Source organism: Oncorhynchus tshawytscha, linkage group LG12 (assembly GCF_018296145.1).
Source record: "Oncorhynchus tshawytscha isolate Ot180627B linkage group LG12, Otsh_v2.0, whole genome shotgun sequence".
NCBI classification, from domain to species: domain Eukaryota; kingdom Metazoa; phylum Chordata; class Actinopteri; order Salmoniformes; family Salmonidae; genus Oncorhynchus; species Oncorhynchus tshawytscha.
In genome coordinates, this window is record NC_056440.1 from 34,993,674 (window position 1) to 35,006,087 (window position 12,414).

At 43.9% G+C, this 12,414-nt stretch overlaps 1 protein-coding gene across 1 annotated transcript; it reads left to right on the forward strand.

Moving 5' to 3' along the window:
- Positions 1–1,032: 1,032 nt before the first annotated feature.
- LOC112263032 (beta-crystallin B3-like) lies at positions 1,033–4,540 on the forward strand. Its single transcript, XM_024438993.2, has 6 exons — positions 1,033–1,139; positions 1,909–2,007; positions 2,202–2,320; positions 2,512–2,644; positions 2,975–3,117; positions 4,122–4,540. Exons 2-6 carry the CDS (start codon positions 1,933–1,935, stop codon positions 4,375–4,377), a joined length of 726 nt encoding a protein of 241 aa, XP_024294761.1. The 5' UTR covers positions 1,033–1,139; positions 1,909–1,932; the 3' UTR covers positions 4,378–4,540.
- Positions 4,541–12,414: the final 7,874 nt, after the last annotated feature.

Below are 12,414 nucleotides of genomic sequence, written 5' to 3' on the forward strand. Positions count from 1 at the left end.
CCTCTCTCCACTGGGATTCTCTGTCTCTAACCCTATTACAGGGGCTGAGTCACTGACTTACTGGTGCTCTTCCATGCCCCCCCGGTCATGCTGTTGCTCCAGTTTCAACTGTTCTGCCTGCGGCTATGGAGCCCGGAACTGTTCACCGGACGTGCTACCTGTCCCAGACCTGCTGTTTTCAACTCTCTAGAGACAGCAGGTGCGGTAGAGATACTCTGAATGATCGGCTATGAAAAGCCAACTGACATTTACTCCTGAGGTGCTGTCCTGTTGCACCCTCTATAACCACTGTGGTTATTATAATCTGACCCTGCTGGTCATTTATGAACATTTGAACATCTTGGCCATGTTCTGTTATAATCTCCACCAGGTACAGCCAGAAGAGGACTGGCCACCCCTCATAGCCTGGTTCCTCTCTAGGTTTCTTCCTAGGTTCTGGCTTTTCTCTGGAGTTTTTCCTAGCCACCGTGCTTCTACACCTGCCTTGCTTGCTGTTTGGGGTTTGAGGCTGGGTTTCTGTATAGCACTTTGTGACATCAGCTGATGATTGATTGATAGATGAGGGGGAGAAGACAGGTTGGAGAAGGATTTTGACACTTTCTAGGAGGGGGGCGGGGGGGGGGCAATCAGTGTTAGGAAGGTCTACTCAGTGTATGATGTCGACAGGATATAGTGAAAGGACGTCAATGTTAGGTTCGTTTTTGGTGAATGGTTTGGTTCCCCATTGTGGGTTTGGTGATGTTATTGGGGAGACTGGTGAAGAGGTTTGGTTATGTCTAGACTGCAGGGTGTGGTTAGAGTGTATGCATGGGAGAGGTGTGAGCCTATGTACCCATTTGTGCTGAGTGTGGCTGTTTGCTGAATCCTCTTGGCTCCCTCTCCGTGTGCCCACACACCACGCACTGGCAGCCAGGCAGACGGGCAGGGGAGCGTGTGCCAACACATCTGCCTATTGAGAGGCAGCGTTATGGACACAATGTGAGCGACAGACTTGCTGTATCAACAGCTCCCCCTTTTCTGCTGTTGTGGCCAGAAATAAACCATAAATACCCCCCCCCCTGCCCTCCAACGGCTCAACCCCAAACACCAAGTGACACACAGAGAGAGAGAGGCTACCAATACACAGCAGGCATATCCAGGTAAAAACAGCTTGGTTCTGCACAGCAGGATAACCAGGGTTTTCATTGACCTTTGAACTTCACATGAAAAGAAAAGGAGACTCCACAGCCATGGTTGTTGACAGGGATGGAGAAGGACAGGTTTAATGGAAGGGGTAGGAACCAGAGTTTAGTATTTTAGAGTGAGCTGAGTTGTTTGTAAAACGGGATTGATAGGTTTGTAGAGTTGGTTTAGACAGAATTTGCTATTCTTAAATGTTTTTATTATGAAGGTATGATTGAGCAAATGAGGAGTTTGCAGAATAGAGTATTATGTAATGTTGTTTATAGTGTTAGGTTTGATTGAGTCAGGGGGGTGCAGAACTGGTTATGATACAGACTGAGGCTTGCAGAGTTGGACATTATAGACAGGGAAAGATGGAATCACTGGAGCTGAAATGTTGTGCATTAGGGTATGAGAATAACATGTATCTTCATGGGGGATGACTCTGGGCCCTAGTTATAGTCTACAGTCAGGAAAAACTCCTGGCCCCAGGACGAAGTTAGGGAAGATAAATAGTGGCCTCCTGGAGATAGAAAGGGTAGTACGCAGCCCTCGGGTCCTTATTCTCGGCTCAGTCTGCACCAAAGTGCTCTTCTGCTGTCTGAAGTGGACTCATGTTGACTGGTTCAAAGGAGTAAAATGATGCATTGATACTGAGAGGACTGATGGTCATCATTGTGAAATGAATCCCATGATGGCCGTCTGTGTTTCTCCTGTCTCGGTCTCTCCTGATTGTGCTCCTGAAAGAGGAGTAACCAGTGGACCAGGAGGATGTCGGAGCAGCAGAGCGCCCCTGAGCAACTGGCTGCAGGGAAGAGCCAGGGTGGAGCAGGAGCCACTTACAAGGTACTGTATCCTCCCTCTGTTGGCTGTGTAATTCTCCCTATACTCTTGTGATCTTTCTCTTCATTTCATTTTCCCTCCTTTGCCCACTTCTCTATTTTCCATCTGCCTTCTTTTTGTATTCCTTACTCCCCTAACATCTTTAAATTGGCAGCTTTACTTTGTCAATATGTCTCTCTTTCCTCACTCTGATCTAGGTGGTGCTGTTTGAATTTGAGAATTTCCAGGGTCGCAAGGCTGAGTTTTCTGCCGAGTGTAAAGATGTTTCAGAGAAGGGCTTGGAGAAGGTGGGCTCTGTGCTGGTTGAGTCTGGCCCGTAAGTACTGGTGCATTGGTGTCATTCACAGGCGCACACTTTCTTACACATAATGAATGTGTTTTCAGGCTCTGTTGTGTTAACAAAAAAAGGAATACTGCATCTCTGTTACCACATACAGCCAAATACCAATTCTTACATGCTGAGGAGAGAGATTCTAACAGCCTCCTCCTTCTCCTCTCTCCTGTCAGATGGGTGGGGTATGACCGCCAGGGGTTTGCAGGTGAGCAGTTTGTCCTGGAGAAAGGAGAGTATCCACGCTGGGACACCTGGACCAACAGCCAGTACAGCTATTCTTTCTGGTCCATGCGGCCTCTCAAAGTGGTGGGTAGCACTTACACAATGTCTCAACATACTCACTGACCATGTTAACATGTACACCATCTCACCGCTCTTCATTCCCTACCAATCTCAATCAACATTCTCTTACCATTTCAGTGCATATTTAGCCTCTCAGTACTCCCGTGTTCATCTCAACACTCTTTAACCATTGCAGAACGCCATGTACATCTCAACAGTCACTTCTCAGCAGACGGCTCTCATTGACTATCTGAAAACTCAGTGATTACCTCAAGCCTCTATCTCAAGAGTCAGCTTTCAGTTACCAGCATAACACTGTCTGTGTGTGTACATCTCTCAATTTCTCCTCTTTAGGATAGTGCCGAACACAAGCTCCATCTGTTTGAGAGCCCAGGCTTCACTGGTAAAAAGATGGAGATTGTTGATGATGACGTTCCCAGTTTGTGGGGACATGGTTTCCAAGATCGCGTAGCAAGTGTCAAGGCTCTCAACGGAACGTAAGAGCTCCCTTTCACCCGCTCTCAAGTTCTTCCTGTTTCACCTGCCCTCTCTCACTCTCTGTCCTTTTTTTTTTTTTGCGGTTTCTTTCATGTCTCACTTCATGTCTCGTTTTTCTTCTCCTGTCTCAAATCAAATGTATTTATATAGCCCTTCTTACATCAGCTGATATCTCAAAGTGCTGTACAGAAACCCAGCCTCAAACCCCAAACAGCAAGCAATGCAGGTGTAGAAGCACGGTGGCTAGGAAAAACTCCCTAGAAAGGCCAAAACCTAGAAAGAAACCTAGAGAGGAACCAGGCTATGAGGGGTGGCCAGTCCTCTTCTGGTTGTGCCGGGTGGAGATTATTTCAGAACATGGCCAAGATGTTCAAATGTTCATAAATGACCAGCATGGTCAAATAATAATAATCACAGTAGTTGTCGAGGGTGCAGCAAGTCAGCACCTCAGGAGTAAATGTCAGTTGGCTTTTCATAGCCAATCATTAAGAGCATCTCTACCGCTCCTGCTGTCTCTAGAGAGTTGAAAACAGCAGGTCTGGGACAGGTAGCACGTCTGGTGAACAGGTCAGGATTCCATAGCCGCAGGCAGAACAGTTGAAACTGGAGCAGCAGCACAGCCAGGTGGACTGGGGACAGCAAGGAGTCATCATGCCAGGTAGTCCTAAGGCATGGTCCTAGGGCTCAGGTCCTCCGAGAAAGAGAAAGAAAGAGAGAGAATTAGAGAGTGCATACTTAAATTCACACAGGACACCGGATAAGACAGGAGAAGTACTCCAGATATAACAAACTGACACTAGCCCCCCGACACATAAACTACTGCAGCATAAATGTGGCCCCATCCGATGATACCCCCGGACAGAGCCAAACAGGAAGGATATAACCCCACCCACTTGAGCCTGAAAACACATTCATTATGTGTAAGAAAGTGTGCGCCTGTGAATGACACCAATGTACCAGTACTTACGGGCCAGTCTCATGTCTCTCTGTTCCTTTGTTCTAGATGGGTTGGCTACATGTACCCAGGTTACAGGGGACGGCAGTATGTGTTTGAGCGTGGAGACTTCAAGCACTGGAACGACTGGGATTCCCCTGCACCACAGATCCAGTCTGTCCGACGTGTGCGTGACATGCAGTGGCACAAGAGGGGGTGTTTCACCATCCCTGCTCCTACCCCTGACCCAGCTCCTGCTCCTGCCCCTGCCCCTGCCCCAGCACCTGAACCCCCTGCCCCCCCTGCCGCCGCTGGGGCCAGCTGAAGAGGACTCTGATCCACCTCCCCCCACTGAGCCTCTTCCATGAGCCTCTTCCTACCATCAGTGCCTGCCCTCTGCCTCATCCTAACCATGGCAAATGCTGCTCCCGCTTAGTGAGAAGTGCTATGTATGTTTTAGTGGCGAATAAAGTTTGTTTGACCAGAAATTGATTGTGTTTGTTGGTGCTGTTTCTATTGTTGGTACAGGCTTAAGAATGGACAGAGATCGGCCTACTTTTTCATCTTATCATATTTCTCAGATGCCAAATCACTGTGTCTTGTTTGCAACGAAACTGTCCCTGTTTGCAAACCATTACATCTGAGACATCATTAGGAATCTGAGCATGGTAGTTTCAAAAGTTAGGCCTACCTTTCCACCCCAGAGTAGGTTCTAGCGTAAGCTTTAACGGATGGCTACTCTTCTTCTGTGGCTAAACCCAACGAGAGAAGGTCACAAGTATTTCCCTAAACGCTGTCTGGGTTTAAATATATTCTATTGAAAAGAAAGTGAATTGTTTAATCAATTGATTGTGGCAGAATTAGATTACTTCTCATTTTCTTGTCTCCCTAGCTATAGAAGGTTGTAGCTCAGCCTTTGAATGTCAAATAAATGAAACAATAATATCCCCATTTGCATCGGATTCACGTCTTTCCTGGGTATTTTACAGCTTGTTTCTAGCATAAAGTATCACAAACCAAAGTGCACTGAGTATACCCCCCCCCCCCCATTTGCCCTCAGAACATCCTCAATTCGTCAGGACATGGACTCAACAAAGTGTTGAAAGTGTTCCACAGGGATGCTGGCCCATGTTGACTTCATTGCTTCCCACAGCTGTGCCAAGTTGGCTGGATGTCTTTTGGGTGGTGGACCATTCTTGATACACACGGGAAACTGTTGAGTGTGAAAAACACAGCATCTTTGGAGTTTATGACACAAACCGGTGAGCCTGGCGCCTACTACTATACCCCGTTCAAAGGCACATCAATCTTTTGTCTTGCCCGTTCACCCTCTGAATGGCATACATTCCACAATCCATGTCTCAATTGTCTCAAGGCTTAAAAATCATTCTTTAACCTGTCTCCTCCCCTTCATCTGCACTGACTGAAGTAGATTTAACTAGTGACATCAATAAGGGATCATAGCTTTCACCGGGATTCACCTGGTCAGTCTGTCATGGAAAGAGAAGGTCCTTAATGTTTTGTACACTCAGTGTAGATCACTTTATACACTGCTCAAAAAAATAAAGGGAACACTTAAACAACACAATGTAACTCCAAGTCAATCCCACTTCTGTGAAATCAAACTGTCCACTTAGGAAGCAACACTGATTGACAATACATTTCACATGCTGTTGTGCAAATGGAATAGACAACAAATCTCTGAAACTGGAAACACTTATCTCCCTCACTAGCTTTAAGCACCAACTGTCAGAGCAGCTCACAGATTACTGCACCTGTACATAGCCCACCTATAATTTAGCCCAAACAACTACCTCTTTCCCAACTGTATTTAATTTTTATTTATTTATTTATTTTGCTCCTTTGCACCCCATTATTTTTATTTCTACTTTGCACATTCTTCCATTGCAAAACTACCATTCCAGTGTTTTACTTGCTATATTGTATTTACTTTGCCACCATGGCCTTTTTTGCCTTTACCTCCCTTCTCACCTCATTTGCTCACATTGTATATAGACTTGTTTATACTGTATTATTGACTGTATGTTTGTTTTACTCCATGTGTAACTCTGTGTCGTTGTATCTGTCGAACTGCTTTGCTTTATCTTGGCCAGGTCGCAATTGTAAATGAGAACTTGTTCTCAACTTGCCTACCAGGTTAAATAAAGGTAAAATAAAAAAATAAAATAAAATAAATAAACAGGTGGAAATTATAGGCAATTAGCAAGACACCCCCAATAAAGGAGTGGTTCTGCAGGTGGGGACCACAGACCACTTCTCAGTTCCTATGCTTCCTGGCTGATGTTTTGGTCACTTTTGAATGCTGGTGGTGCTTTCACTCTAGTGGTAGCATGAGACGGAGTCTACAACCCACACAAGTGGCTCAGGTATTGCAGCTCATCCAGTATGGCACATCAATGCGAGTTGTGGCAAGAAGGTTTGCTGTGTCTGTCAGCGTAGTGTCCAGAGCATGGAGGCGCTACCAGGAGACAGGCCAGTACATCAGGAGACGTGGAGGAGGCCGTAGGAGGGCAACAACCCAGCAGCAGGACCGCTACCTCCGCCTTTGTGCAAGGAGGAGCACTGCCAGAGCCCTGCAAAATGACCTCCAGCAGGCCACAACAGCCCAACACCGTGCAGGACGTTTGGCATTTGCCAGAGAACACCAAGATTGGCAAATTCGCCACTGGCACCCTGTGCTCTTCACAGATGAAAGCAGGTTCACACTGAGCACATGTGACAGACGTGACAGAGTCTGGAGACGCAGTGGAGAACGTTCTGCTGCCTGCAACATCCTCCAGCATGACCAGTTTGGCGGTGGGTCAGTCATGGTGTGGCATTTCTTTGGGGGGCCGCACAGCCCTCCATGTGCTCGCCAGAGGTAGCCTGACTGCCATTAGGTACCGAGATGAGATCCTCAGACCCCTTGTGAGACCATATGCTGGTGCGGTTGGCCCTGGGTTCCTCCTAATGCAAGACAATGCTAGACCTCATGTGGCTGGAGTGTGTCAGCAGTTCCTGCAAGAGGAAGGTATTGATGGTATGGACTGGCCCGCCCGTTCCCCAGACCTGAATCCAATTGAGCACATCTGGGACATCATGTCTCGCTCCATCCACCAACACCATGTTGCACCACAGACTGTCCAGGAGTTGGCGGATGTTTTAGTCCAGGTCTGGGAGGAGATCCCTCAGGAGACCATCCACCACCTCATCAGGAGCATGCCCAGGTTTTGTAGGGAGGTCATACAGGCACGTGGAGGCCACACACACTACTGAGCCTCATTTTGACTTGTTTTAAGGACATTACATCAAAGTTGGATCAGCCTGTAGTGTGGTTTTCCACTTTAATTTTGAGTGTGACTCCAAATCCAGACCTCCATGGGTTGATAAATTTGATTTCCATTGATCATTTTTGTGTGATTTTGTTGTCAGCACATTCAACTATGTAAAGAAAAAAGTATTTAATAAGAATATTTCATTCATTCAGATCTAGGATGTATTATTTTAGTGTTCCCTTTATTTGTTTGATCAGTATATAATTGGATCTGTTTTATTTTATTTTAAATCTTAAACTGACGAAGAGTAGGCTTGTGCTTTTTGCCATGTTCTATAATAAAAGGTAGGCCTATGGCATACCTCTCATACCCCCTCAATTCAAGTCTTGGTTTTAACTTAACTGCCCTTCACTGACATGGAAGGAGGTAGGCTATTTAAATCTATGGACAGAGGTCTACCTCTTATTTCTTAAATAGTACGAAATGGGCTCCAACACAAAGCTGTCTTATTTTTAGTAAAGTCTCATTAAAATGAAGATGGTTTAAATGTATTATGCCTACTCTAATTTGTCTACTTTCAGCACCACGGACTGTCCATTTCCGATTGTGCCGCAGCTGCTGCTACAAGTTTCAGCACCACAATGTAAGTTCCTCGATATCTGGACAGTGGAGGCAAAACCTAGGAGGCTCATGGTTCTCACCCCCTTTGATAGACTAACACAGTTATTATGACAACTTCTGGAGGACATCCTCCTACCTATCAGAGTTATTGCAGCATGAACTGACATGTTGTCCATCCAGTCAAAGGATCAGAGAATGAATCTAGTACTGAAAGCATAAGCTACAGCTAGCTAGCACTGCAGTGCATAACATGTGGTGAGTAGTTGACTCAAAGAAAGAGAAAGGCAATAATTTAACAGTTTTTAACAAATGTATTTATTTAAAAATGAAGGAGATGAGAGAGAGAGAGCTAGCTATATTTTGTTGTAATTTATTGCCACCGGGGCCCGCCGGTGTAATTGCTAAACTGCTTGCTGACTGTACACTGTACTGCATGATTGTAGCGGGATTACTAATGCGTTAGTTCTAGCAACTATGTTGACTATGACATTAGCTAATATGGTGAAAACAATGTAGGCTGTGTGTGGCGGTTAGCGGTTATGATATTAAGGTTTGGCTTGGAAAGTTATTTTTGCCTGGTCACAGACAGCTAATGTGTTGTGCTCTGAAGTCCACACGTGAAGGGAAAAGGTGAGAGGAGGAGAGCGCGTAGATGTGAGAAGGAATTCTACAATGAGCAAAATGTTCATGCTGTTTGTATGTGGCTACTATGAAAGTGAACTGTGTTTGCGTGTGACCAGGGGTGTCTTCATTCCGCCGATTCTATTGAAAAATATTTCTTAAACGGAAGCAACTGTTGGACTAATGATTACACCCTAGATCAGCTTGGGAGTTCTTAGACTACTTATCATATTTAAATGGTTATGAACAACATACCCACTGTCAATCAAACATGGGTATTGTCCTATCAAGGTCAAACACTTGACAGGGAGAGATGTATGCGCATTGGGTCTGAATAGAGGCCTCTATTCATAGAGGATAGACCAGCCCCTCAGTGGTGGGTCATTCTTCTCATTCTCTGTACCTGGCTCAGGTGAGGCCTTGCATCAATTTGCTCTTCTGCTCTCTGTGATGGAAGCAAAACTTGACACTGATACGGTGTAAAAAATGAACATTTATTTGAGAGTATTGATAGTCATCATGGTGAAATGTTCAGGTTTCAATGAAATCCCATAATAGTTTTTTCTGTTTGAAATGTGCTATGGTAGAGTAGATGACACTTTACAATATTAACATTGTGGGCATGTGCTACTTACTGTACAGTATTATTATGCAAGAATATCCATTTGTTTTATAGGTATCCCTCAATGCATTGCTCAACCCCTCTACGTGCATTTTACATATTGGATTACTCCCTCTCCCATTTACTTTGGTTGCCGATATTCTAATACCTTCATGTCAGTGCTGTCTTGATCCATATAAAAGCTAAGGTGTAACATTGCTATTTTAGAGTACTGCACACAGTGACAATCTTGATGGAGGGTCAGAGGCCAAGAAGACACCTGGGAGGAAATGGTCCCACCATCTTTGCACTACAACTCCTGATAATCAATGCAACTGCTTGGGACTGCCACCATGAACGTGTGTATTACACTGTTGTCCAACGTAATAAAAGAGAATCTATTCAAATTGGTACTTGCAAATTGCGATGTAGCCCATGTAAACAGTCTATGCACATGTCCTAATTACAGTACCAGGAGTCGACTGTATACGTAGGAGCAGCCAATCGCTGGCTCTTACATCTAGTGCATAATTCGGACAAAATGTCCAGTATGTTGGATGTGTGCAAACTCTTCTCCTCCGTCAAATACCTTCTACTGAAAAGTATGAAGTTGTCTTTTGAAAGTTGTCTGAGTGATGTGTTTTGGTGTTGCCTCTGATCACCCTACATAATGTCAGGAAGTACTGTAAGTGGCTGATGAAACTAGCTCAAGATGAAAATGATCATAAAGTGTATTCCAGGTGAAGACAGAGACGGTAATATGGTTCAGGTAGGTGGTCAATGTCAATCCATCTTGGATTCAGCCCATACAGGCCTAGGGTTGTGTAAATAGGGTTGTGTAAAGTGCCAATTGGCACTTTGAGTGCCAATATATTTACTATTCAATAAACTACATTTCAACCACATATCTCATTCTGCTCTATTCATTTCCCCATTCCAACATGTGCATGTTGACACAACCACACAATCCTTACCCTTAGCCAAGTTTATTCAGTGTAATGCATTTGATTCAATTCACAGCACCGTACAATTTCCATCTGTGCACTCAGCCTGGTCTCATACATTAGTAACATAGTAAATGTAAATCAGCGATTCTCAAATTAGTATGATATGTTACATTTGGTATGGTTACATTAAAGTAAGACAGATTGTTACTTAAGGCAAAGACCTGAATCTCATCACAAACAATTTTAGCATTTTAGCAACTTTTCAACTACTTACTACTTTTAGCTACTTTGCAACTACTTAGCATGTTAGCTAACACTTCCCATAACCCTAACCTTAACCATTTTAGCTAACCCTTCCCCTAACCCTAACCTTTTAACCTAACTCCTAAACTTAACCAACAATCCCTAGCCTAGCTAACGTTAGCCATCTAGCCAGAATTCGTAACATATCGTACGTTTTAAAATTGGTAACGATTGTACGTTTAGCAAATTAGTAACATATTGTACATTTTACAAATTCATAACATATCTTATAAATTGTAATTCATAACAGATCATAAAAAATGGGTGATGGACATCCACAAATTAATACATACCATGCGAAATGTAACATATCATACTAAATGGAGTGACTCCGATTTACCTGCAGAATAATACGAAATGCTCTGAGACCAGGTTGCAGCACTAGGTCTACCTCTGATTTCTCCAACCATGGGCCTACCCCTGCTCCAGTTTACCACTGTGTCACATTCATTACCTCCAACCAACTATATTAACTTCTACCAATTGACAATAATATCTACATGCAATTTCCTCCAGTCACTGCATTCAACCAGTGAAACACTAAACCCTCTTGTTGACAGCTCACATTGGTGTACAACTCTGCTCTTCTCTTCTGCCAACTGGAGAAAGCTGGCTTGTCAAGTCAACGTTTTTGTCAGCTTGTTACAGATGACCCCTAGAATTGAAAGCTTCCATCTTTGGTAATAAAAGGAAAACTGTTAAATTATGCATTGCTTGCACTTAGAGTAAATGATGGTCATGCGCCATCACAATCCATCGCAACCTTTGCTCTCTGTACCACTACTCTCTCCTCTTCTATCCTATCATCTCTCCCTTCTGCTCAATCCTTCTGTCTACTGACTCTTTGAACATACTCTTCTCCATTTCCGCATCATTTTACTTTAACATAGGTTGTTTTGACAGATTTTCTTGTGTTGTTACATGTACATTCTACACACATTTTACATACATGGCACTTTTATTTATTTTATTTTGTACAGTAGTTAAATAACAAGAAGAAAGTAATTTGATATTTTGATATACAGTTGAAGTTGGAAGTTTACATACACTTAGGTTGGAGTCATGAAAACTCGTTTATTAACCACTCCACACATTTCTTGTTAAACTATAGTTTTGGCAAGTCGGTTAGGACATCTACTTTGTGCATGACACAAGTAATTTTTCCAACAATTGTTTACAGACAGATTACTTCACTTATAATTCACTGTATCACAATTCCAGTGGGTCAGAAGTTTACATACACTAAGTTGACTGTGCCTTTAAACAGCTTGGAAAATTCCAGAAAATGATGTCCTGTCTTTAGAAGCTTCTGATAGGATAATTGACATCATTTGAGTCAATAGGAGGTGTACCTGTGGATGTATTTCAAGGCCTACCTTAAAACTCAGTGCCTCTTTGCTTGACACCATGGGAAAATCAAAAGAAATCAGCCAAGACCTCAGAAAAAAAGAATTGTCTGGTTCATCATTGGGAGCGATTTCCAAATGGCTGAAGGAACCACGTTCATCTGTACAGACAATAGTATGCAAGTATAAACACCACGCAGCTGTCATACCGCTCAGGAAGGAGACACGTTCTGTCTCCTAGTGATGAACGTACTTTGGTGAGAAAAGTACAAATCAATCCTAGAACAACAGCAAAGGACTTTGTGAAGATCCTGGAGGAAACAGGTACAAAAGTATCTATATCTACTGTAAAACGAGTCCTATATCAACATAACCTGAAAGGCCGCTCAGCAAGGAAGAAGCCACTGCTCCAAAACCGCCATAAAAAAGCCAGACTACAGTTTGCAACTGCACATGGGGACAAATATTATACTATTTGGAGAAACAAAACAAAAATAGAACAGCTTGGCCATGATGACCATCGTTATGTTTGGAGGGAAAAGGGGGAGGCTTGCAAGCCGAAGAACACCATCCCAACCGTGAAGCACGGGGGTGGCAGCATCATGTTGTGGGGGTGCTTTGCTGCAGGAGGGACTGGTGCACTTCACA

What these genes read in the sequence shown, in the direction of transcription:
- LOC112263032 (XM_024438993.2), top strand. Translation starts at nt 1,933, where the DNA reads ATGTCGGAGCAGCAGAGCGCCCCTGAGCAACTGGCTGCAGGGAAGAGC. An exon ending in GTGCTGGTTGAGTCTGGCCC is followed by an intron (nt 2,321 to 2,511) that starts GTAAGTACTGGT and finishes CTCTCCTGTCAG; the next exon opens with ATGGGTGGGGTATGACCGCC. An exon ending in GTCAAGGCTCTCAACGGAAC is followed by an intron (nt 3,118 to 4,121) that starts GTAAGAGCTCCC and finishes CCTTTGTTCTAG; the next exon opens with ATGGGTTGGCTACATGTACC.